General features: G+C 35.6%; 2 protein-coding genes across 4 annotated transcripts; one reads left to right on the top strand and one right to left on the bottom strand.

The window, feature by feature from the left end:
* Nucleotides 1-887: 887 nt before the first annotated feature.
* On the bottom strand, nucleotides 888-19,160 carry LOC108608291 (probable phospholipid-transporting ATPase VA). 3 transcript variants are annotated; one of them, XM_033294690.1, is made up of 15 exons: nucleotides 19,098-19,160; nucleotides 13,378-14,541; nucleotides 5,859-6,039; nucleotides 5,585-5,764; nucleotides 5,406-5,530; nucleotides 4,280-5,338; nucleotides 3,869-4,200; nucleotides 3,431-3,803; nucleotides 3,223-3,372; nucleotides 2,824-3,163; nucleotides 2,572-2,757; nucleotides 2,307-2,507; nucleotides 2,043-2,230; nucleotides 1,841-1,981; nucleotides 888-1,639 (listed from the first exon to the last, which is right to left on the bottom strand). In XM_033294690.1, exons 2-15 carry the CDS (start codon nucleotides 14,418-14,420, stop codon nucleotides 1,591-1,593), a joined length of 4,548 nt encoding a protein of 1,515 aa, XP_033150581.1. In that variant the 5' UTR covers nucleotides 14,421-14,541; nucleotides 19,098-19,160; the 3' UTR covers nucleotides 888-1,590. The 3 variants fall into 3 exon arrangements, with proteins under 3 accessions (XP_033150581.1, XP_017855103.2, XP_033150582.1); XM_017999614.2 differs by lacking the exon at nucleotides 19,098-19,160 and adding an exon at nucleotides 18,925-18,940; XM_033294691.1 differs by having other exon boundaries at nucleotides 889-1,639; nucleotides 1,896-1,981; nucleotides 19,098-19,159.
* A 1,077-nt stretch (nucleotides 19,161-20,237) lies between these two features.
* LOC108594434 (rab GDP dissociation inhibitor alpha) lies at nucleotides 20,238-22,764 on the top strand. The gene is made up of 3 exons (XM_017979608.2): nucleotides 20,238-20,827; nucleotides 21,334-21,809; nucleotides 21,872-22,764. The coding sequence occupies exons 1-3, from the start codon at nucleotides 20,434-20,436 to the stop codon at nucleotides 22,331-22,333; spliced, it is 1,332 nt and encodes a 443-aa protein (XP_017835097.1). The 5' UTR covers nucleotides 20,238-20,433; the 3' UTR covers nucleotides 22,334-22,764.
* Nucleotides 22,765-24,601: the final 1,837 nt, after the last annotated feature.

Here is a 24,601-nt window from a genome sequence, read left to right as displayed (position 1 = left end):
CTCCTATATCCAGGACACTACGTCTTTTATTTTTTTTTTTTTTATTGGCCTCCCCCCGTCCCCGCAATCGAAAAAAACGTTATTTATCCAATCGTTTTGAAATTTTCACAATCGGTCGAAAACATGACTAGGCAATTTGTGATTTATTTCAGATTTTTAAAGATTTTTGTCCTGCCATAATAATAATTGATTTCTAATCATTTTGTTCCTAAGCTTGTGTAAAATAAAATAAATGTAAATTGTTGCTAGATGTCGTAAAATATATATATAATGAAAAAATGTGCAAAATAAAGACATTTCTCAACATTTAATTTCTCATGTGGACCTTAAAAAGTTGTTTTAAAGTAAATATACATACATTTATTTCACTCATTTAATAGGTTTTTTTTTTTCATTTTCAACAATTAACTTTGGTAATTTATAACTGACATCATCTTGTTTTTATCAATGACCGCAAATAATGCATATTTTGTTTTTAATACAAGTAATCCACTTATAGTGGACTTTAAAAAATATATATTACATCAAAATCAAATGTATTTTGTACAATCTATTTTTTTTTATGAATTTTGTAATATAAAATTACTTTTTATTAATTCATTTTTGTGCAAAATCAAACCAGGAGCCGTAAACTAATAGGGACATTTTTGAGCGAATTAAAATAAAAATCATAAATAATTTTTTATTAATTAATATTTTCAATTATATTTGCAAACAAATGAACAAAAGAAGGTAGTCTTATTAAAGTATATTCAATAATATTTGTGAAACCACAAAGGTTAACTTACTGTTGAATCTAAATTTGAGCGAAAATAATAAAAATAATTATAAAGTGTATTTTGTTTTTTGAAAAATATTATTATTATGGCCCAATTTTATTAAATTGTTCAAAACTAATAATAGTCATTGAAGAAAACATAAATCCAAATGTAAATTTTATAAAAGAACTTATGAATGATTAAGGTCCCTGGTTTTTATACATATTTACATACATATATATTTATTGGTTTATTTCGAATTAAGATAGTTTGCAATAACTTAATACTAAATTTGTCATTGTTATTGTTTTGAGAAAAAAAATTAGTTGGCTTGACAAGTAAAATATATTGTGTTATGTTTTAAATTAAGCTTATAGTTATTTTTTTCTGATGAGTGTAGAATCACAGCCATTTTACGAACTAACATACATGTTCATTCACCATGCACTAAATATGCTACAACTAATCCATACATTTCAATTCGACCTATTTACAAATAAATATGAATTATGTAGAATAATTTGAAGCTATAGATAAGGCGAAAAAACATTAGCTAACCCAGCAACATCATTAGTAATACACTAATGATATAACAATGATGCTACGTAATTAATAATCAATAACTTATTCAAGCTACTCCTAATTAAAAACACATATTTTATATTATTGCTGATCAAATACTCTAGGCTTAGGAGTTTGCTACTAATTAACTAAATGACTTATGTATTCTAATATTAATTGGTGTAAAAAGGCCACAAATGTTAAGCGAAAGCACATGTGAAATTACTAGACTTAGAGTTGAGTAGTGTTGAGTTTACAGCTTGAAGCTCGATCACGTTATTGTTGTTATAATCTGATTCTTAGACCCATAATCGGTGATTCTGAAAAATATAAAACAATTTAAAGTAAGCAGCCAATATACTAATATTTTAATTTATCTATATAAGATATAAATAAAAGGTCACAAAATAATACGAAATTAAAAGTGAAAAATACTTGTGTTTTCTCTTTGCCAACCAGCATAACAAATAAAATGTTCTATTTAGCTATTGAAAGCGTGCGATACATTTTGTGCCTTTTACCTATAAATTGATGATGCTGAAGTCGAGCGGGACCAAGTAACTAACAAACCCTCACCTCTGCTGCGCTCACGTCTGTTTTGTAGAATAACATTTGTGCTATCATCAGGGCACAGAGTGATTCGCAAAGTAGTTAGGAGTAGTCTGTAAAGAGTACATATATTAATAACTGTTATAATAGATAAAACGCAAAAGAGCAACGTACCGAGGCAGCACTGCAACCACTGTGGATAGCATTATGACAAACCAGTGCACCGAGGAAGCAAAACATTTAAATATTACCCAGTAGGTGGATGGAAGTCCGAAGCAGTTAACACACAGCGACCCGTAAACAACAGAAAATATGTAGAAGAGGCCAAGGCTAATCGCTATTGATATCACGTGAAGAATTGTCTGCACATAAATAAAAAAAAAAAACACGTGAAATATGTTTGAATTTGTTTTCATTTATCATGTATATGTAACGAACCCATGAACGTATTTCAATAGCGCAGTGCACCAAGTTGGCGAACAAGCAACATGCCGTTATAGTCGTGCCGAACTCCCAGATTCCCACATCGCTTTCGGAATAGGCGCATAGGGCAACAAAGAAAATGACTAGGCTTTGGTACAGTGCATCCAGCAGAATTAGCCAAAAATCATGCGGCCTGTATACAAGACTCTGCCGACCCTAATAAAACATACAATATATAAATAAGCAATAGCTTCAGGTTTGCTTCCTTAAGAAAGGTTACATTTTTATAAAGATATGGATTTTTCAATAGCAAGTCCTCGGGCACTCGATTATCATAGACACCAATGGCTAGCGGTGGTAGCGAGGTGAATAATAAATTATACAGCATTAGATACATTTGGTCCATCATCACAGAGCCAGAGAATCCGCAGTACAATTGATACCAAAATATAAGGAACACAAAAGCCTGTAAAGATCGAAAATAAAAATGAGAAATTGACACAGCTAGTTAAATAATTATGACTGTACCAACCGCATTTTTATAAAAGAAGTAGAGAATCATGCGCGCCAGCCGATCATAGCACCAGTAACCATGCGAAAGAAGCAGCCTTTCTAAGTAGCGAAAGCGCGAGAGCGTAAAGTCAGCTGCCATTACTGCTTGCATACCCTCCTGACCGGAAATGCCAACGCCCACGTCGGCCATTTGTATCATGGAAACATCATTTGCGCCATCACCGATCGCCAAAGTGCGCAAGTTTAGCTCTTCCTTAACAACCTTAACCAAAAAAGCTTTTTGCAGTGGTGTGGACCGACAACAGAGCACCGAGGCGCATCCTTTCGCAAGCTTCAAAAAGGGCAATATTAATTTGGACCTAAGTGAGACACGCGCAGTTAGTATAAACATGTATTTTTTTTTTCTTTATCGACATACTTTGGATCCAATATAAAGGTTAACGTCTTGCCATCCACAACCAAAGCTCGCGGTTTACCTCTTGAGGAAGACGACGCTTTCGTGTTCCTCATGTCAGCCAGATAAAAATTTATAGCTGTTTCAGCAGCATCACGAGAGCGTGCGCTCAACCTGCAAGCGAACTCAGTTGGTCATTCTTATTGTGTGTGGATTGGTAATGATGACATACTTGATCAGCTCCATTTGCTGCGTAAAGAGTTTTGCCGAATAGGCGATGTTTATGGCGGTCTCGGGCTTGTCACCAGTAAGAACCCAAACAGAGATTCCTGCTGACAGTAGCGAAGCTACCGTTTCGGGTACACCAGCCTGCAGGCGATCCTCAATTCCCGTAGCGCCAAGAAGTGTTAAATTGCTTTCCAGTTTGGCGAATGAGTCACGAAGCCTGCGTTCGCGATTCTCCACAGACATTTCGATATCTTGGTGGCGTGCCCACCAATCAGTGTAATCCTTTGAGTTCAAAGTGCGTTTCGCCATCACAAGTATTCTTAAGCCTTCTCTCGCATAGCGGTCGAGCTGCTGTTGTGTCTGTTCGCGCAGCAAGCCTAACAAACATTAAAATTAGAAGTCAAATTGCGTAAGTCAAATTGCGTCAGTAATTGGGCCTTACCCTCGGTGCTGTTGGGAGCACTAGGCGCCAGCATGGGCATAATTGAGCTATCCGCGCCCTTAGTGTATAGAACTATCTCTTGAGTGCCCGTTTGCCGTACGACTATCGACATGCACTTGCGACTAGAATCGAAGGGCAGTATCTTGAGTATCTCGTACTCTACAGTGGCTCCAGCAGTAGGCATGCTGACTAGAATATGATTTGGACTGCGATTAAGCAGACAGCACTCATAACTGTAGGCGGCATTAACCAGAGCCAGCTCATCTGGACTTTCAGCCTCGTACAAAGGACGTCCGTCAGCGGCTCTATATATTTTTTGCGTCTTGTTTGGGCTGCAACAATCGTTAGTAATTAGAACAACAACACATAGTTATTGTAGCTTGTAAATAAATTGGGATGCGGAGTACTTACTTTATCTTGACACGCTTTCCCTGCGTTTTGGCATTGAGGAAAGTAGTAATACTGGTGATTTTGGAGTTGATGACGGCCTTTGCGCGACCAGTGGGCGAAATGTTGTTAGACAGAGCATTGCTTTTCAGCGGTGGGGATGGTGACTCCGAAGTCGGTGTCGATTCTGGCGAGCTACTGATCGGCGATAGCGTTGGCTGGTGACTTTGCGCGGGTAATGCGAACAGCAGATTAGGGGGTGGCGAAGGCGTAACTGAGCGTGACTCGGAGAGCCGAGCATACCGATCCGCAGGCATAGTTAAAGCCGCAGATGGTACCCCAGCACTACTAGTATTATTAAATCTTGTAGTAGTTGCTGTTGTATTAGTAATATGGCCGCGTGGTTCATGTGTTGGTGTGGAACTCGAAGCCGGACTGCCAGCTGTTTGCTGGAGCTCAATGACACCGCTAGCATTCATTAAATCTCGATGAGGTGTTGCACTGACAATAACAGTATTGCAAATGGCCATGACGACAAGAAACTCCTGGACGCACTGTGCGGGAGCTGTTAGATACGCACCAGCCAGTTGAGTCATGTCTTCCAACAGACTTTCGTTTGGCAGTATTGGTGGTGCGGGAGCGCCTGGTTTAGCGTAGAGCTTCTCCAGCTCAGAAGGCGGATGGTTGTAGTCAACACCATTGATCACACAGCGACGAAAGAGCATCTTATTTTCAGTGAGCGTTCCAGTTTTGTCTGAGAAAATATGTTGTATTTGGCCCAGCTCCTCGGTTATGTTCATGGCACGACACTCGGTTTGCTTATTGGTGTCCGCATCATATAAATCAATGTTGTTATGTATGTGGAACACCTGCAGTATCTTGCAAAGCTCAATGGTCACATACAGCGATAGTGGTATCATAACTTGCAGTATAATAATATATGTCCAAAAGGTCAGCATGCCCTCGTACGCGGCATTCACTTCAAACGGCAAGTACGGCACCGGAAAATTAACAAACGAGCGAAGCCACATTGTGCACCCGATCGCCCCAACTACACAAAGTATCAACAATATTATCACACACCTGGAACAAACGTAATGAACTTATTAGTATACATATGTAGTTATATAAGTTATCATTTCACACATACCATATCACATCAATATTCATTTGCTGTTCTACCTGGGAGCGCTTGTACCGCGGACCACTGTTATTAAGCATTGACTTCGTTTCATGTCCTGCATAGACGACGATCCCCTCAATATAGTCCGTGTTCTGTAGTTAAAAACAATTGAATAATCAAACAATATGAATGATATCAAGATTTACTTTTAGTCTGCTCTCTCTTAGCAAAAGACACTCCGTTGATATGGGTACGCGCTCTCCAGTTGGATGTATTAAGGCTCCATGGAATCTATACAGTTTTGTTGTTGGCGCATCCGCTTCCACAAAACTCAAAAACTTGCTGGGGAAAAATATGTTCTGCATTTCGGTAAAGCCACGTACCACCTGCAAATTCATTCAAAAAAAATGCAAGCAATCAGTATTCCGTTAAGCGTATCGCTCACGTAGAAGGGTAGATTTCAATAGTAATTTCACATACCTCACGGCGTTTTAGATTTGTTTCGCCATCCAAGTCGCAGGTGTCAATGTAGCAAACGCCATGCGGGTCGCTTGTTCGCAATAGCAAAATGTCTGCTGGAACTGTCTCATTGTTGGACAAATGTACAATGTCACCGACACGCAAGTCCTGCCACTTAATTTTCTTATATCGCTCAGTTTCCCTACAAAAGAAAATATTCCAATAACCAATGCATATGAACATATGTATGTATTTAAGAAATCCATAAATTCGGAAATGTTAAATTATGTGTTTGCATATGTAGAAGCGGATTACAATTAATGCTTGACAATTTGCCTGTCAATTATTTTTAGCTCCTTAAATTAGAGTCTAATTATTAGACAATTCGCATGGGACCAAGTGGGTAAGGAATGAATTTGAAGTGAAAATGAGGAACTGCGGTTTGGTTCGCCAAAGATATTGACAAATATGTGTAAATTTTGAACTAGGCGACTTATATATATACTTATATATTTCCACAGAAAAAAATATCTTTGAAGTTTTACTAGTTAAGTTAATTCCTTAAACTTAATATAAAGAATACAAAGACTTAGCTTAATTTATTATAAAGCGTAAATCTTGTCCCATTCAATTCTTTTTTTTTTTGTTAGAAAATTACGTCTAAATTAATTTGACGAACTTCACAGTCTACAACATTTTTTTTTATACTTTTTGGACCATTTATAAACTTTTTCTTCATTAAAAATATAAACTTCTTATACAACGAAACCACTCGACAACAGATTTTTGACGCGAGGTTTCGGTAAATGTCCCGCAAAAGTAACAGTTTGCAAAAAATTGAAAGAGTTTAGTGACAAGCAAAACCCCATTAAAAATTGTAGAGCGGGGGAGTGGTTCTTAATGTAACAGGAATACAATACACATACCAGACGGACTAAACCTTTCTAAGGTTAAGGGAGTGTCCTATCGAACGGATAGCATGCTGGTCTGGATTCATTCTCATTCTTTATGATGGCGTCATAACTTAACTGCTTAGATATTTATGAAAGTGGCAGTGGCACTTGGGTCTGTTCGATGTCGATCCACTTTCACTGAACTTTACTCGCGACCACAAATTGTGATGCCTGCGAAATGTAATTTTCAACATTCCTCCATACAACAATATACGGTACATTGCGTGTCAGCCATGTTAACCGTAGCTACGTATTATTTTCCAACATCACTGCCTGTGGTTACACTATAAAACAATTTCAACACTTCTTTGTGCAAGATTGATTAGGTATAAAATTTTCTTCGATTTGTTTTCTTTTCACATATTATGAAAAGGAAAATCATTCAACTCTTCAGAAAAAGTACAGTTCATCAACCTTTAAATTTCATTCTGATGTAATACACCTTCTGCCATCTAATATTTAAGTTTGTGACATAATGCATTGTCTAAGAGAATTGTCAGATCCATGTTTAGTCTATAGTAATACCATCGTCAGTATTTAATTTTTAAAATACTATTTTTTCTATTTTTAAAAGGTTCGATTCAACGCAAATTAAGTTGAATCACGCTTTAAAATGTTTCTCTACTGCCTTATCTTTCAATTTTACCGATAAGATATTGACTTTGGCCGTAATTGTCGATTCACACAAACACATGCCCAACCAAAACATACAATTTTAGTATTATCTGACAATTGACTTTCATTGATTAATTTATAATTTCTTTAAAACCTAATAATGCCAACTAATAATGCCTTGCCTCCATGAAATATGGATGGCTCGAATCACAAATAAATAAAGTATCTACAAGTACATAAAAGCCAACATAAATTCATTTATTATTCAGTGTACAGTCGTTACGTCCAGAAAGTTGCCAAAGAGTTACAAAAATGTTAAAATTTTAGATAAAATTTAAAGAGAGAGATCAATTACAAACAAGTGTTAAGAAGATAAATAATGAAAGAGTCAACGTCATTCCTAGCTTATATTCGCAGATCAGTGTTATCGAAACACCAATTCTTTCTTATTCGATTATTTATAAATTGTGAAGTTTATTCTAATACTAATCTACGAGAAAATTCTTAAATTTAAAACATTGGAATATTCTAATAACATTACAATAGAAAACAAACATGCAGAGCAACAAAGAATCAGAATGATTAAAAACGCTTTTTGTATATTTTTAATCGCTGGTCTGGAGGGGGCAGGAGAACTCTCCTGCACTTTTATTAATATTTACCGAATCAAATGGCCATAATGATTTCTGCACTGTAAATAAGTTGAACATATTTATGGCCACTATTGTCATATAAGTACAAGCACTCTGCATTGGAGACAAATGTTGGGAAGGTACTGAAATTATAATGGAAACCTGAACGAAAGCGCTATCGCGCTCCAAAGTGGCATAGTCTTTTAGGCATATGTATATGGTCAACTACGCACTTATGCCGTAATTTGCTTATATTTATCCTAAGTCGTTACTTAGGAGACCCGTCGGTTTCGTAATATTGACTCCGCAAAAACCTTATTGCAGCAAGAGAGTATGCTGTGCAAAACAGAAATATTGAAAAATATTTTTAGACTTATGAATTTAACAATGTTTCAACATTCTCTGCACAAACAAATGTATATAGCTATTTCCTTAATAATGCGTTAAGTGGCTTTAATGCATTAGCCATACCTTATTTTGAAAACCTATTAAATGTGTAACTACAATTAACGCAAGTGATCTTTAAAGTCTGTAATCTGTTCTAACACACACACACACCACAGGTATATATACCTGTCCGTCCTTTATTAACGAAAAAAAAACACAGAATCAATCACAATAAACACTAGATGAACGATTATCGGTAATACATAGGAGAATATGGGTAATGGGCGGTTCGATTTGATTCGTTAGAGCATAAACTACCGCTAGGTCAGCAATCAAAGCTTTACCTCAAGTCGCAGAGTTGAGCGCATTTGAAATAAAAATACAATTTTCTATATAATTACTTCGCTGCACGCAATATGCGTGGGTAGTTTCGGAGCTACTAAGAGGTGGTCACTTCGAAAGCACTTACATGTATGTGTGTAGAGACCATTGCTGTCGCCTGTCAATTCGGTCAATTGCGCGTTAAAATTAATAATTAATAACACAGTTTCCCAGCGGTCAGTGCCTAATTTGTTATTGGACTCTCCGCAGGGTCAAGCTGGGGAATGTCGACAGTCAGTAGACACATAAAGCGAAGCACATGCACAATTACCTCAGAAGCAACTATATAACAATATAATTTAAGGTCAATTGTTTGGGTTTGCCTACCTATCCAACTATGATTAGAGACTGGCCAGTGACTTATTTCTTTTTAAAAAGGGTCCCTGGGGGCCTATAGACTTGTAGACAAGAGACCAGACACGCATTAGGAATGTCACCTAAAAACAGCTCTTGCTGCTTAAGAATTGACCCGAAGCAGAAAGATGTGAATACTTGGCCTAGCTAGAACCTACATATTTTTATTCTTATTAGTCAAACACAAACTGCAAGAGCAACTTAGGTTAAAAAAAATATTTATTTTTTATCTTGAACTTTTCTAAATTCTTTGTTTTACTGGGTACTCATTACCATGTAAGTTCGGACACCAAGACTGACAAATGATTCCTTTGTGAAATTACGTTTGAACAAAACCTCAAGCTAACAATTGTTGTCATTCAAACGGCGAATAAACAAAGTGCTTGTACTTATGTATGTACACAAAAAATAGGTCAAACAAATACAAGCTTATAATTTACCTAATAGTCAGTTTGTTAAATAGAGTACTTCGATTGGTAAAATAACTAACAAATATTTTCACATGTGCTTACCACTATTTAATTATTGTTCGTAATTATGTTTTTAATTGGGAATGACAAAATAAATATTCACATTTTTCTTAAATCATCTTTAATTGTGCTCTATAAATGTGAATGTGATTTTAAATTTTTAAAATTTTTATGCTCGCAGAGCATTGGACAACAGCCACTGAGGCTTGTACAGAAGATTGCTGAATCATTCTTGTGTGATCTAGGTTCAATATCATAAGCAACCATAGCTAGAGTCACTCGTATTTCGGAATATGTTGGTGACATCACAACAAATTTAATCAAGTTTGTAATTCAGACTACTTGTCAGGCTGGTCGGAAGCATTGTCATTCGCGATGCTTAGCAGACAAAATATGGACAACAACAGCGGTTTTGTTTATTGCTGTATTATATGATTTTAACCGGTTTCTACCATAGAGGCCGCTCCAATATTATGAAAAACCAGTTTATCAGCTTGAGCATTTTCAATGTCATTTATTACTTAGCGTTTGTATTGAGTGCAATATGCCAATAAACCGACCGGCAAAGGGCATTTCCACCTCTACTCTAAAACAATTTATAGAGTTTTTAAAGCGATCAACTCAAAACTTCTTAATTGTTGATGATCCTAGGGGTCTAATTACATTGAATTCAGATATGCACAATTTTAAAATCGCTCAGCCCCTTTTCTTTTAGCTTAAGCAAATCCATTTTTTTTCGTTTTGTTATTGCTTAATCTAACATTTTTAAAATATTAGCTTTTCAGCTACTAATGGCAATGGTAGATGATCTTATTTGAGAGCACACAACTTGTTGCCAAGCGAGTTCTTCCCACAGCATTGGCTATTGACTATGATTTTCCATAGAAGCTTCAAGCAACCCTCGCTGGAACGTAGATTATTAATAGAACGCCGGTGAAAGCAGACACTTGCTGGCTAATGTCGGCTGGGACTCATGACAGCTGTAAGTAACACTCAATTATAAAGTATCACTTGAATATAAGATTAGAAACCTTGTAGTTTTGTTTGTGAATATACTTTATTTTATTTTTAATTTTATTTTAACGCATTAGCCGAATTAAACCAAATTTCGTATAGTGATTTATCATATGGACAATGTGATTGCAACACTGTAATATAATCAGTGAACTACAGAATAGAATGTCGGAAGTTTCATGACCAATAAACTACTGATGGTCTGAATCAAAGAACGAGTAATATCACAAATTTCTGAAAATATTGATGTAATAATTCAATAAACCACTGTAAACAATGCATTAGACCATCAAATAAGCACATTCATTTTATTTTCCTTTTGTTGTTACTCTTCTTAATACAAAATTATTTCCTTCTCCAGACACTCTCCTAACATCATCAACTACAACATTGATCAGTTACACCTCAATGACGTAGGTATTCTCCTTGATCGTTAAATAAAGTTTGATAAACATGTTTCTGTAACTGTTAGTAAGGCACTTATAGTTCTCGGGTTTATCAAACTAAGTCAAATTAATTTTCATCCCCTGTTAGGTATATCCGCAATTTTTTCCCATTGTCTCTTAATGATTGAACTACTATGCTTTGTATGAGCTCCTTCGAGCACAAAGTATCCGGATCAAAATAGAGTATATTTTGTCTTCAACATAGACGCATCAGATTTTATTATTAGGAGATGTATTTGAACTTAATAAGCTTTTAATAACCTAGGCCTGATTTTTTATTTCCCAATCTCTGCAATAAATGTTGGTCCAGTTGAACACTCGCATATATTCATTTTTAAACGGCTTCACCCTATTTCAATCGCTTCGCAAGCACCGCCAGTTATTGCGCGAAAGTCGGTACGCTGTTTAGGTCTTCTCTAAAATACAATTTCTTCCGTTATATCAGTTTTAGTTGTTGTATTAAAGCATTTAAGTTAAAAAAAATAACAATTGTTAAAAGCCATTTACGTTTTCAGGATATGTAAAAAATTTTGTAAAATACAGGTTTTTAAAATTTTTTCTAGATTTTTTTTTAAAATTTTTGTATGCAAAAAGTTGAAAGCTGTAATAACAAGAGTGGCAAATCGAAATTTAAAGACCGTGCGATAGTCAGGGTCGTCGGTCGTTAGTCATTGGCCGAGTTTAAGAAGCCCATTGCTTATTATTTCTGTGACTAATTCCATGTTATATCTGTCTATATGTAATACATTTGCATTAACACATCTACATTGTGAATACATGTTCCCTTCACAACAAGCTTTCAATAAGTGGTAAAACATGAGACATGTTTGAAATAAATTGCCGAAAGAAATTTAAGCTTGAATTAAATCTTAATAAAACCTAATTATTATACCTCCTTTATTGATATTTTATACGTATTAGCTTCCAAGCATAACCATGTTAAAATATTTAAATTGATTAGTCGACAAACCAAACAGAAACTAATGTACATATCAAGAAAAACAGCCACAATAAAATATATGGATTACTAACCGAAGCATGCGACTTCAAGTTACATATTGAATTTTAATTAAAAGAGCGGTAGCTGCAGAAGGGTAAATGGCAAAAGCATAAGAAACTATGTACATTAGTCAATTGTCTATTGTGTTGGAAAGTTGTCGCGAGCAAGCTTATGAATCGAGCTTTTATATGTATTATATGACAGCCAAGCAGTGTTTTTATACACTTTGACATTTTTGTAAAAAATGGAAAAGGGTATTCTGAAGTAACAGGGAGATGTAGGCGTAGCAGACCCCACAAAGTATACATATTCTTGATCAGCAAGACAATCTGAGTGTATATAGCCATGTGTTTCTCAGCAACTTTAAGAGCTAGGCCAACCAAATTTGTTATGTAGGTGCTCCTAAACCCAGGACATATACCTTTTTTTTTTCCTCCCCCCTCCCCTAAATCGAAAAAAAAACGATTTTAACCAATTAAAAAATATTTAAAATTCTGAAATAAATCACAAAAACGCCTAGTCCTGTTTTCGACTGAAAATTTCAGAACATTCGGATAAATAACTTAGGAATTATTCACATTTTAATTTTCAATATAGACAGCGGGGTGCGCTTGCTGACGTGCCATACGAACGTTGCTGCCGACGAAGGCGTCGGCGTCGCTGCGAAAACGAGAAAAAACTGGATTATACTTCAACAAAACTTATTTTTAAACGTTCTGCTTAATAATACTGCATTGATAACGCTAAAATTACTGCCAACTGTGGATTTCGAAAAGGGTATCCTGAACCAATAAAGTAGATATATTATTGATTAGCAAGACATACTGAGTCAAGTTGTTCCAGATACCTACACACAAATACATGAATAAGCACAAATTTGCCATACATCTTGATATGGGGCTTTTGTCCGTATGCATGACCAACAAGAAAAATTAAGAGCTGCTCTAATTTGATATGGAAATACTAATATCTCCTATATTTAAAGCATATTGATTTTCTTTTGACCCTTTTAGGGACCCTCCTTGTCATAAAGAAAAACTAAATATTTATACTGACGATTTCAATGGATTTGCTCAAAACTCCTCTTGACGTACTCTCAACCGACGCATTTTAAGACTGATCGGGAATATAGCGTTACATCGAAAACTTTATGTTAACTTTTATGTCCTATATGTGCAATTGACGCTCACATTTTTTACTTTCCAATAGTAATATATTTTCTTGATCATAAAGATAAACTGATTCAAAATGTATAAGACTCTATAAGGATTTTTAGGTTTTAGCTTACCCATCATAAACCCGACAAGTGGTGTTGTTGATACGTTTATCGGAGGCTCTGCGTCGCCGATCTTCAAATAAATCCTTGACAGCCGTAACTCCCAAAACAAAAAGGACCGGTATCATTGCTACCTCCTTTCCAAATGCATTAATGGCCGGAACCCAATTTAGCAGCACGATAAATATAAAGTAGAGATTGGCAACGCGATGAAATTGTTCTAAAAGATTTTTCGGTATGAATGAGAGCATAGTGTATTTAGTTGTACGTATTTTGTTTCCCACGAAGTGGCCATTGGGGTGCTCCCGCTTGGGCGTCTTTGGTGGCACTGTGTGATTCGGCACCACTACACGGTAGCTGCGCTCCTCAAACTTCTCGTTGGGATTGTAGTTGCACAGGCCATGACGTTTCCACCAAGGCGGGACCTCAGTGCGACGCAATGTGTAGATGGACTCAGAGCGGGACGCCTGACGAGAGTGACCGCGACCACTAGTTCCTGAAGTCGGGGCGGATGGAGCAAACTCACATTCTCGTGTGGTCTCATCTTTATGCCCTGGCGGTAGAATGAAATCCGTCTTGGAACCAACACGACTGTGACCACGACCCGCAGACGCGCTTCCCGTACCTGGGGGTGATTCCGTTATCTGGCCCTGGGAGAAAGCACGTTGGTGGCCTTTTAATGCTGATTTAATGGGCCTACCACCAATACCGACAATGGCACCACCTCCGTGGCTGACGGAACGCGCATGTCCGCCACGTATGGAGCCAGCTGGATTAAGGGTGGTGGATATGATAGCCATGCCTGGTATGCCGTGGCCACTAGAGACGCTACCTCCTGTTGCATTGCTCACTTGATGTGTGCCCGGAAAGATATATGTACGCTCTGGCTCGCCGCTGACTCCAGAGCCTATGTTCATCATAACATGTGTACTCTGCCCTTGGGACTGAGCCTGACCCGGACCGACATTGTCGCTTGCCAAGTTGGGTGGCGCTGAGCGTTGTTGTTGCACAACTAGAAACTTTCGCCGCAAATCTTCGGAGTTCACTGAAGCCATCTTCGCAAGTTAACACCATGAGGTTACGTTTAAGTATGCTCGTCTCCTTAAATGTGATCTAAGCAGTTACGTCTGCGCTATTCTTTGCGCCATATCACATTGAGAACATCAGTCATGACCACTTGTTAAAAATAAAATAAGAGAGAAAGATGTTGAAGTAAAGATTAATTTAGTTGTCTACAATCAAGCTATATCCAACGCGTCGGCTGCAACGAGCTGTCGTTTTCTGTAGGCATCATAAACGCTTCCATTAGTATGACACGTCAGCAAGCACACCCCGCTGTTTATATTAAAAATTGAAATTCGAATAATCCCAAAATTTTTGACATCGGTCAAGGACATGAAAACGCGTGTTTTTCTTCAGATTTTTTCATTAAAAATTTGCGGGGGAGGGTGAAGGAAATAAAAATACAATAAAAGTGATTTGGCTCGGATATAGAGCCCACATACAAAATTTGGTTGTTCTTGGTTGCTAAAAAAAAAAACAGTTGCTCATACAGACGGACGGACATGGCAGTATCGACTCTTGCCTCCTTTATTAGGTCTGCAACGGCTCCTTCTCCCTGTTACATATACAGCTCAATAATACCCTTTTGCACTTTTTATAAAAAGGCCAAAATGTATAAAAATAACAAGTGGTACTAATTACATTAAAAGGTTTGACGAACCCAAAATGAATTTTCCGTCTGCACCAAATGCGTGCTCAATCTTGGCATAATCTCAATCTGGCATAAAGCGTAAAACATCACGAAAACCACACGCTGAAAATTCAAAAACAATAACTGAACGCCTGGACAAAGTCACAAAATAACGTGAGGTCATGCAGAATTCTGTGAGCACTGTCGAGTTGCTCTCTAAAACCTGGTGTTGAGCTTAAACTTTTATTTTATCATATTAATATATGAGTAACTCATTATTTTTTTTTGAGCTTCTTATTTCTTTTAAGAAAAAAATATCAGATATCAAATATAAAAATTTCACAGACTGGGAAATTTTTATACACTTTGACATTTTTGCAACTATAAGAGAGCTAAAGAAACCAAATTGGGTATGTCTGAAATCTGAAATAAATCACAAATACGCTTAATCATAGTTTGACCGATGTCGAAAACGGAACGATTAGATAAATAACTTAGGAATTATTAACATTTCAATTTTCAATATAGACAGCGGGGTGCGCTTGCTGAGGCGCGTTATACAAACGTCACTGGAGGCCGCGGCGTCGCCGCTGACGCTACAGCGAAAACGAGCTGTGACGCGTTGGTTGTTTGTGTGTATGTGTTTGCATGTGAATGCATGCGTGTGTTTACTGCGATACTCTAGTCAATAGTGTATATAAAAGTTGGTTGCGCCCAACTTTAATTTGTCCACTTGTTTGAGTTCGTGCATGTGTTTTCTGCGATGTACCAGTTAAAGTCCAAATATCTAAATATGTATCTAATAGCGTTTCTTTGAAACATGTTGGTCCAAATTTTAAATATCTATGTTGAATATTTAAATAATTACTTAATAATAAAACCTACAGGTAATTGATTTTGAACACAATAACCGTGTGACTTGGAGCAATGTAATTGAGCTTACCAACAAATTTGTATGTTTAATTAAATAATATTTTAATAAACTAATTTATTTTAACAGATAAACAATATCAAAAGTTATGCTTGATAAAAGCTGTTTTGCAATTTTGCAGCGCAATTCCCATACCAGAAATCGAAAGTTCCCAGAGAAAATATGACAAAAATAACTTTATTTTAAATATAATTTTTTAAATATTAGCTAATATTTTATGAATATGATTCAATTTAAATCAAATATGTATTTTTTGAAGGTAAGTTCGATGACGGTTCAAAATAATCGGATCTATATCTGGGGAAGGGGGTAGGAAATCAAAAACAATAAAAGCGATTTGGCTCGAGTAAAAGAGCATCTACCTACAAAATTTGGTTGCTTTAGCTTTTATAGTTGCTGAAAATCAGCTGCTCATACAGCCACGCGGACGGACGGACATGGATATATCGACTCAGTTTGTCTTGCTGATCATTAATGTATTTATTTTGTTGGGTCTGCCACTGACTCCTCCCCCCTGTTACAGTTGAGCAATTGAGCATTTGTTATTGACATATTGGTATCAATTATTATTATTATTATTTTGTAAGAGAAGAAGAAAAAATTAGTCACTTCTCATACAATATAATAATTTTCAAAAACTCATAAAAAATATAAGCAATAAGATTTTTGAAAAAACTTTTTTGTAGTCACTATTAATATATAGGGGCAACTTTTTGCATCCCAATATTTTTTTTAAAATGTCAAGAACGTGTATTTTTCAAATATAACATTTTTTAATTTTAAGTACCCATGTACTTAATGGGATAAGACAAATTTTGTATCACTAAAAAGGGATTTTGAAGACCTTTCAATTGATACCAATATGTCAATAACAAAATGCTCAAAACGCAATGAGTGCCTTCAACTTTAGTTTCGTCAAAATATTTATGCCCACTAGTGTACATTTGCACAAAACGAAGTTGTGTCTTATGAAAAACTCTTTTCCATTTTTTATAAAAATATAGAAGTGTGTAAAAATACGATCTAAATCGATTAGTTTTTGTGACAATTAACCGATCACTATCACATACTATAAGCAGCTATGTACCGGGCTCCTAATGTCAACTGCTCTCGACTTTACGTATTTTTATTTATCATCTCTGTTGCTAATATCGACGCTATCAGCTATATTCAAACGTGCTTTCGTCTATGTGAGTCTATACATATAATACCTTCATACATACATAAATAGCTTTTTGCTTGATATCAATAAATATGAAAGCAATGCTTTTGGAATTTGTAAAAAAGAGATTTAAGAATACACGATAACAAGGGTGTCACAGAAATAACTGGTAAAACTGAATTGCGCTTTCAGCATTTAATTTCTTAAGTTACCTAACTTTGGGTAATATCATTTTTTTCATGTTCAATCTATTTTTTCCACTTCTGCTTCTAAAGGCTGTCACCTTCCCAGAAATTAGTTAAAAAGTTTGTACAATTCTTTTTTTCTTCAGATTAGCATTGCAAAACAAAAGATTTTAAAATTAGTTTTGTTTAGCTAGAGAGGTTCGCCCCTACTTCGTCTTCCTCTATTTTTTGTGGTCTTGTTTTAGTTTTAGTATTAAGTTATTAATAATTATTATTATATATATATATATATTAATATATATATTAATATATATATAGATTACGTATTTAATTATTCATTTTTAATACCAGGAAGGAACTGGATAATTTGCAAACCATTCGCTTAGCAATTACGTCGGTAATAAAACAGTAACATATACTGATGAATAAGGATTTTAATGACAAAAGCAAATAACTATAGTAAGGATTTCATTGACCGAAATACGACATAGGACTTATAGTTTTTTTAAAGGCATCATAACATTTTTTTTATCATTTTGAAGAACACCTCCATGTCCTGCCAAATTTAGTTCAGACTTAACGACAATTCGGAGAGCAACAACATTGTCATGGTTTATGTACATGCGTTAAGGAATTAAGCCTTCCTCTAAGAAAGAAATGACTTAGGCTTAACTGCAAAATTTTTAAACTATATTGATTGATCGCCAATATCGAGCAATAAAAGCAATCCAAATTTAGCAGCAACTGTGCTGCCACCGTGCTTGTCAAGAATATGTATAATAATGGAAATTAAGTTTCATTCTTTTTTATACGTACTTATGAAGTAAAACAAAAACAAAAATTTCCATAATTAGTATATTCAAAGAGAATAACATTATAACACATCGACTCTTATTGTTGCTCTTCATATTTAAAAATCGAAACTTTATATTAATATCGTTTTTGTTAGCTTAACTGAAATTTTTGGCGCAGGTTAAACCTTACTTGGGGTAAATCAGTTTAAAATATTAGGGCTTGTTGTCTTGTTAAGCAGGTATTTATGTATACACTCTATCCTGATGGAGATGCCTCCTTCTTCCTGTTACTTACATTTATACAACTTCAAAATACCCTTTACCACACTATATGACAAATGTCAAAGTTTTTTAAAATATTGAAAAACATATATCAAAAATAATCTCGATAAAATGAAAAACATCAATAATTATAATTTTAATTTTAAAACTAAAGCTAATCAAACCATTAATTTAACATAGGGTATCCCCACTAACAAAGATAAACAAACAAATAATAACAAAACAAGGTTGTGATTAGTTTAAATGCATGTACTAGCTTATTGATCGCCGGCTAAAACAGAAAGAAAATGTCTATGAAAAGAATTTGCTATAGAACGGAAGATGAAGAAGATCGCAAATAACAAATTTAATGTCAGGTAAAAGAGGAAACTGGTTCTTGGTGAGTAGCTCGTTCATATTTTGTTTCTGCCAACAGGCAACGTAAACACATACTTGTGTATGTACATCTTTATGTATATAGAGATATTTTCATGTATGCATGCATGTACAAAAAACTTGCTTATATCGCTTACCCAATAAAAACAAATATTTTTCTTAAATTTCACGTAGTTGATAAAATTTATTCATAAACATATGTACATCATTTACATACATCATAAACAATTTTATCATGTTAAACCAAACAAAATTAACTTCACTTGATATATTAGTTACGTGCAAATACTCTTTAAACAATAACACGTACTCTTTTCAATATTTGCCACGAATCACTTAAATTTCTTGCATTTTTATTTACACAAACACAAATCAATTTAGATTGCACAGCATTCCAGTACTTAATTTCAAATGTAAATTATTTATTAATTTCAGAAATAGCAACAATAGCAACAACTCAAAATAAAAAACGAAGCAAATAATAATTGCTCGCAGTTAAACACGACGCAAGTCTTTATTTGTTAACGTTGAAATACAGAGTAAAAGCAATAAGGTAAAAGAAATAGCAGAGAATGAGAGAGTAAAAACAAAAAAAGGCGCGGACAAAGCAACGATTTAACAGAAAATGTTTATTACCAGAAGTCTAACAGAAAATGTTCAGCACTTCAGCAACGGTTGGCACTTTTGGAACAAATGTATGTGCTGCCAACTGCTTCTGGCTGGAAGCAAGGGCTAACAAAGCTAAATCAGAGATAGAAAAAAGGTTGAGTAAATAAAGTGGAAAATTTGAAATTTTTTTTCGTCAGTGTCTTCTTTTTTTTATTTTTTTTTAGTCAATCAAGGGCAGATTCAAAAAGCTGCTTTCATTTTCAAAACAGCCAGAATTCCCGCTGCCCGCTATTTTCAAATTTTTCCCGCATTCACGCATTCAAAAAAGCCAGATCTGACGGGAAAAAAGCGGAATTGGCAGCAGTGTTTGGTATATTAGTTCACTTTTTTTTCAAATCGGTATATTTTTAAGATGCTAAGTGTAGTATTTTTTTTTTGTTTTTGACTAACCCTGGAAAATATCGCATTCAAATAAGTATTGCCCAAATCTCGACCGCCAATATAAAGTCCACGTAAACAGTTATTTCTTGTGAAATACGAAAAATGTTGTGTGCAGACAGACCCAGTTCTTATAAAAGTATTGTTTAAGAGAGTTTTTAAAGGATATATTCTGATGACCTATCCATCAGTAACTAATGTCTTTGAAATACAACAAACTATTTATATAATAAATATATAATGAACCTAATAACATTATGAAAAAGGCAGCTTCAAGTGCAACTGAAGCTGGTAAGGTTTTCAAATATAAAAAAGAAATTTTGAAACTATATTAATCTTAGCTTCATCTTCCTAAAAGTCAGCCTTTCACACCGCCCTGTCGACGATTAAATCTGTTAAGTTAACAGCAATACAATGCAGAGTGACCAGTTCTTAGAATAGGGAAAAATGCATAAAAGGTGTAAAAAGGTGCAATTTTCGAGCGAGTAGAGAAAATTGTATTGAACGAAAAGTTGAAAGAACGTCTACAGCGACAAGCCGCAGGGTGAAAAACTTAAATTTTGTAAAATTATCTGCTGCATTTGATTAGAAACGTCAAAATGAATGAAGAATATGACGCGATTGTTTTGGGCACTGGTCTGAAGGAGTGTATATTGAGCGGCATGCTCTCTGTTTCGGGCAAGAAAGTTCTACATATTGATCGGAACAAATACTATGGTGGCGAGTCAGCATCTATTACGCCTCTGGAGGAGCTCTTTCAAAGGTTTGGCTTGGAAGCGCCGGGCGAAAAGTTTGGGCGTGGACGTGACTGGAATGTGGACTTGATTCCAAAGTTTCTAATGGCCAACGGCCAGTTGGTGAAACTGTTGATACACACGGGCGTTACCCGTTATCTGGAGTTCAAGTCAATTGAGGGCAGTTACGTTTACAAGGGTGGAAAAATTGCCAAAGTGCCGGTGGATCAAAAAGAGGCACTGACATCTGATCTCATGGGTTAGTATATTAAAAATATTTTTATAGTGTGGGAGTATTTATTTTCTTAAATTGAATTAAAAGCGCTGCTAATAAAAAAATCATTGCACCTTTATATGTACATATGTATGTATGTATATGTAAACGCATTCATACATACATACATAGATTCGCTGTTATCGTCGTCCCCTTTTTACGTGTTTTTCATATTTCTTTGTCTCGGCGGCTTACATTCGTCACTCGCTGGCGCTCTATGACACGTATTTTTATGGACAGTCTATACATACATATGTATCTAGTAAAATTAAAATAAAATAATATTTTAAATAGCTAATATAATTTAAAGTATTTTAATACATATATTTAAAGTAATTAAACGTTGCGATTATTTATTGTGTTGTTGCTGCTGGTTGTGTTTGCAGACAATGACGTCAATTGTCTTGTGGATATAAATTATCCGAAGAGTAGTAGGAGGAATTTAAATGAAATGTTTGAAATAACCGTAAGCTTTTATTTGTATTTTAAAGGTATGTTTGAGAAGCGCCGATTCAGAAGCTTCTTAATCTATGTGCAAGACTTCAGAGAGGATGATCCAAAGACATGGAAGGACTTCGATCCAACCAAATCGAATATGCAATCTATGTACGACAAGTTTAGCTTGGACAAAAACACGCAGGATTTCACTGGCCATGCTCTTGCTCTATACCGTGATGACGAATACCTAAATGAGCCAGCGGTTAATACCATAAGGCGCATTAAGCTGTATTCGGACTCGCTAGCAAGATATGGAAAGTCTCCATATCTGTATCCCATGTACGGCCTGGGAGAGTTGCCGCAAGGCTTCGCCCGTCTGTCAGCCATCTATGGCGGCACCTATATGTTGGACAAGGCCATCGACGAGATTGTACTAGGCGAAGGCGGAAAAGTTGTGGGCGTTCGTTCCGGCGACGAGATCGCCAAGTGTAAGCAGGTCTATTGCGATCCTAGCTATGTTGCCGATAAGGTAGGATACATAATTTTCAATTCGTAACTAACTTATCGTAAATATATTGTGTTTTATGTTAGGTGCGCAAGCGCGGCAAAGTTATTCGTTGCATTTGCATCTTGGATCATCCAGTGTCAAGTACCAAGGATGCGCTCTCCACTCAAATTATCATTCCACAAAAGCAAGTCGGCCGCAAGTCAGATATATATGTATCATTGGTCAGCTCCACTCACCAAGTGTCATCCAAGGGCTGGTTTGTGGGCATGGTCTCCACCACTGTGGAGTCTAATAACCCGGAGGCGGAGATCAAGCCTGGACTTGACTTGCTCGAACCGATCGCACAAAAGTTTGTGACCATTTCGGACTACTTGGAGCCGGTCGATGATGGTCAGGAATCGCAGATTTTCATCTCGGAATCCTATGATGCCACCACACACTTTGAGACCACTTGTTTGGATGTTTTAAACATCTTTAAGCGCGGCACCGGAGAAACGTTTGATTTCTCCAAGATTAAGCATGAGCTTGGTGATGAAGATCAGTAAATGAGTAGTAAAGTGTGGAATTTTTCGGTAAATGGATGTTCGCTTATGGCGCGCGTCAGTCATGGTGTAATCATGGTGTCGTATAGCTCAACAACAGAGAACACCGAATATTACTTTAAAATCAATTAATGACATTGTGCGGCCGTTGCAAAACCCAATACCAGATATTTGAAAAACAATACGAAATTATAAATGAAAATAGAAACATGAAAATGAAAAGTATTTAAAGTGCAACTCGCTTTTCTATCAAATTAAGAATGCTTTGAACCATTTGTGACGACATCTTAGACATGTAATAAACAAAAATTTGCTTGCTTCTCACAATATGGAATATGACTAGGAGAAAATACATACATACATGAATTATAATAAAATACACAAGCATATGGCATAGGTAGCATGCTAGCCAAACATGACTGTTGTAAAATATATATGAAAAAGCATTATCCTCAATGTGTACTTTTCCAATTACTTTCGCAGTATAAACATACATATTTAAGGTTTATATATACATTGTTACATATAAACCTTAACAATGCTCCTTGATAAATCATTATGATTGATGTTCTTTAGCTGTATACAGTTATATTTAACATCTTATATGTGTATATTGCTATGAATAGTTGCTTGATTATGTTTTGTGATCAGACGTTTATGTATGAGAAATTAAAATAATAAAATACATTAATGAATAAATACCATAATATCCACACGCATAATGCAAATAATAATTGTATGCTAAATCAAGGCGAAGCTTGAAAATCTTTTTCTGTGCATCAATTTTTAAGGCGTGGAAAGAAAAAAGGGTCAATGATATAAATAAACAATGGTATTCCGCATTTTCAAAATTTACATTTTTAATAAAAATTAAAAACAATTTAACAAAGTCTGTCAATTGTTCGTGCTATTTGTAGCGAAAACAAGTATTCGCATTAAAGTTAGATGCAACCAACTCTTATATACACTTTGACTAGAGCATCGCAACACACACACGCACGCACTCACAGACACAAACAGCCAACGCGTCACAGCTAGTTTTCGCTGTAGCGTCAGCAGCGACGCCGCCGCCTGAGTCGGCAGCGACGTTTGTATGGCGCGTCAGCAAGCGCACCCCGCTGTCTATATTGAAAATTAAAATGTGAATAATTCCGAAGTTTTTTTTTATTATTATTGCTATAAAAGCAACTGCTTTGGATACTACATAAAGCACCAGCTCCAATAAGTTTCATCTATTAGGCAATGATAAACCAAACGATAACGAAGATCTCAACAATAAGGAAATGCAAGATATGGTAATTGAAGTCACTGATCCGCCCAAACCACTACCTATATTTGTATCTGCTAATATAAGCCATATGTTATCGTATCTTGAAACCAAAATTAACAAGCAATATTTCTATTATAAAAGTCAATGTGATGGACACGTAAGAATTATGGTTAAGTCAATTGAAGAAAATAGAAAATTAGTCAAAACTCTTAGTGATGATTTAGTCAAATTTCATACTTATCAGCTCAAACAAGAGAGAACATTTAGAGTTGCTATTGAGAATCTCACCTCTATTACGGTCGAATTAAGTCTGAAATAGAGTCTAAGGGACATACTGACAGAACCGTAAGCAATAATAAAAGTCTCGTCCCTAAGGAGCCACTAAATCTATTTTATGGAGCCTAACAAAAACAACAAGGACATATATAATGTAAAAATATTGAAAATGCTGTGGTCAACATCGAGCCAGCTCGCGAGCCCATGATATTGTGTAATGTTATCGCTGCCAGCAATACTGTTTAAAAAATTACAAGTGTGTTAAGTGTTCTCTTGCACATCCATGCATTTGTTGCCTAAAAGATAAAGAATCACCAACAAAATGCGCTAAATGCGATGAAAATCATGCTGCAAGTTACTGCAGTTTTTACAGAAAAATATTGACAACAGTGGACAGGTTTAATTGGGCGCACCAATTTAATACCTTTGACTTTATATCCGAAGCACATTTTACCACTAAATTATTCTGTCGAATAAACGGATATGATTTAATATCACCGATCACCCAGAAAACAGAGTAAATGGAGGCTCTGCTTTTATTAATAAAAATTGACTTAAGTTATGGACAGCATTAGGGAAAACGTTATGCAAGATTCACAAAGAAGCTTGGTTTAAGAACTTTTTTCAAGAACTGGGAAGTCAGTTTATAGTTTATAGAGGCGATTTCAATGCGAAGCATCCGTGGTGGGGTTCCAGATTGACTAACCCGAAACAACAATGTAAAA

Source organism: Drosophila busckii, unplaced genomic scaffold (genome assembly GCF_011750605.1).
Source record: "Drosophila busckii strain San Diego stock center, stock number 13000-0081.31 unplaced genomic scaffold, ASM1175060v1 chrUn_01, whole genome shotgun sequence".
Lineage (NCBI taxonomy): Eukaryota > Metazoa > Arthropoda > Insecta > Diptera > Drosophilidae > Drosophila > Drosophila busckii.
The sequence above is the reverse complement of the archived record's forward strand: the minus strand, read 5'-3'. Positions and strand labels throughout refer to the sequence as shown.

What these genes read in the sequence shown, in the direction of transcription:
- LOC108608291 (XM_033294690.1), bottom strand. Translation starts at nt 14,420, where the DNA reads ATGGCTTCAGTGAACTCCGAAGATTTGCGGCGAAAGTTTCTAGTTGTG. An exon ending in TAAGAGAGAGCAGACTAAAA is followed by an intron (nt 5,531 to 5,584) that starts GTAAATCTTGAT and finishes TTTTAACTACAG; the next exon opens with AACACGGACTATATTGAGGG. An exon ending in ACCTTTATATTGGATCCAAA is followed by an intron (nt 3,164 to 3,222) that starts GTATGTCGATAA and finishes TGTCTCACTTAG; the next exon opens with GTCCAAATTAATATTGCCCT.
- LOC108594434 (XM_017979608.2), top strand. Translation starts at nt 20,434, where the DNA reads ATGAATGAAGAATATGACGCGATTGTTTTGGGCACTGGTCTGAAGGAG. An exon ending in ACTGACATCTGATCTCATGG is followed by an intron (nt 20,828 to 21,333) that starts GTTAGTATATTA and finishes TGTATTTTAAAG; the next exon opens with GTATGTTTGAGAAGCGCCGA. An exon ending in CTAGCTATGTTGCCGATAAG is followed by an intron (nt 21,810 to 21,871) that starts GTAGGATACATA and finishes GTTTTATGTTAG; the next exon opens with GTGCGCAAGCGCGGCAAAGT.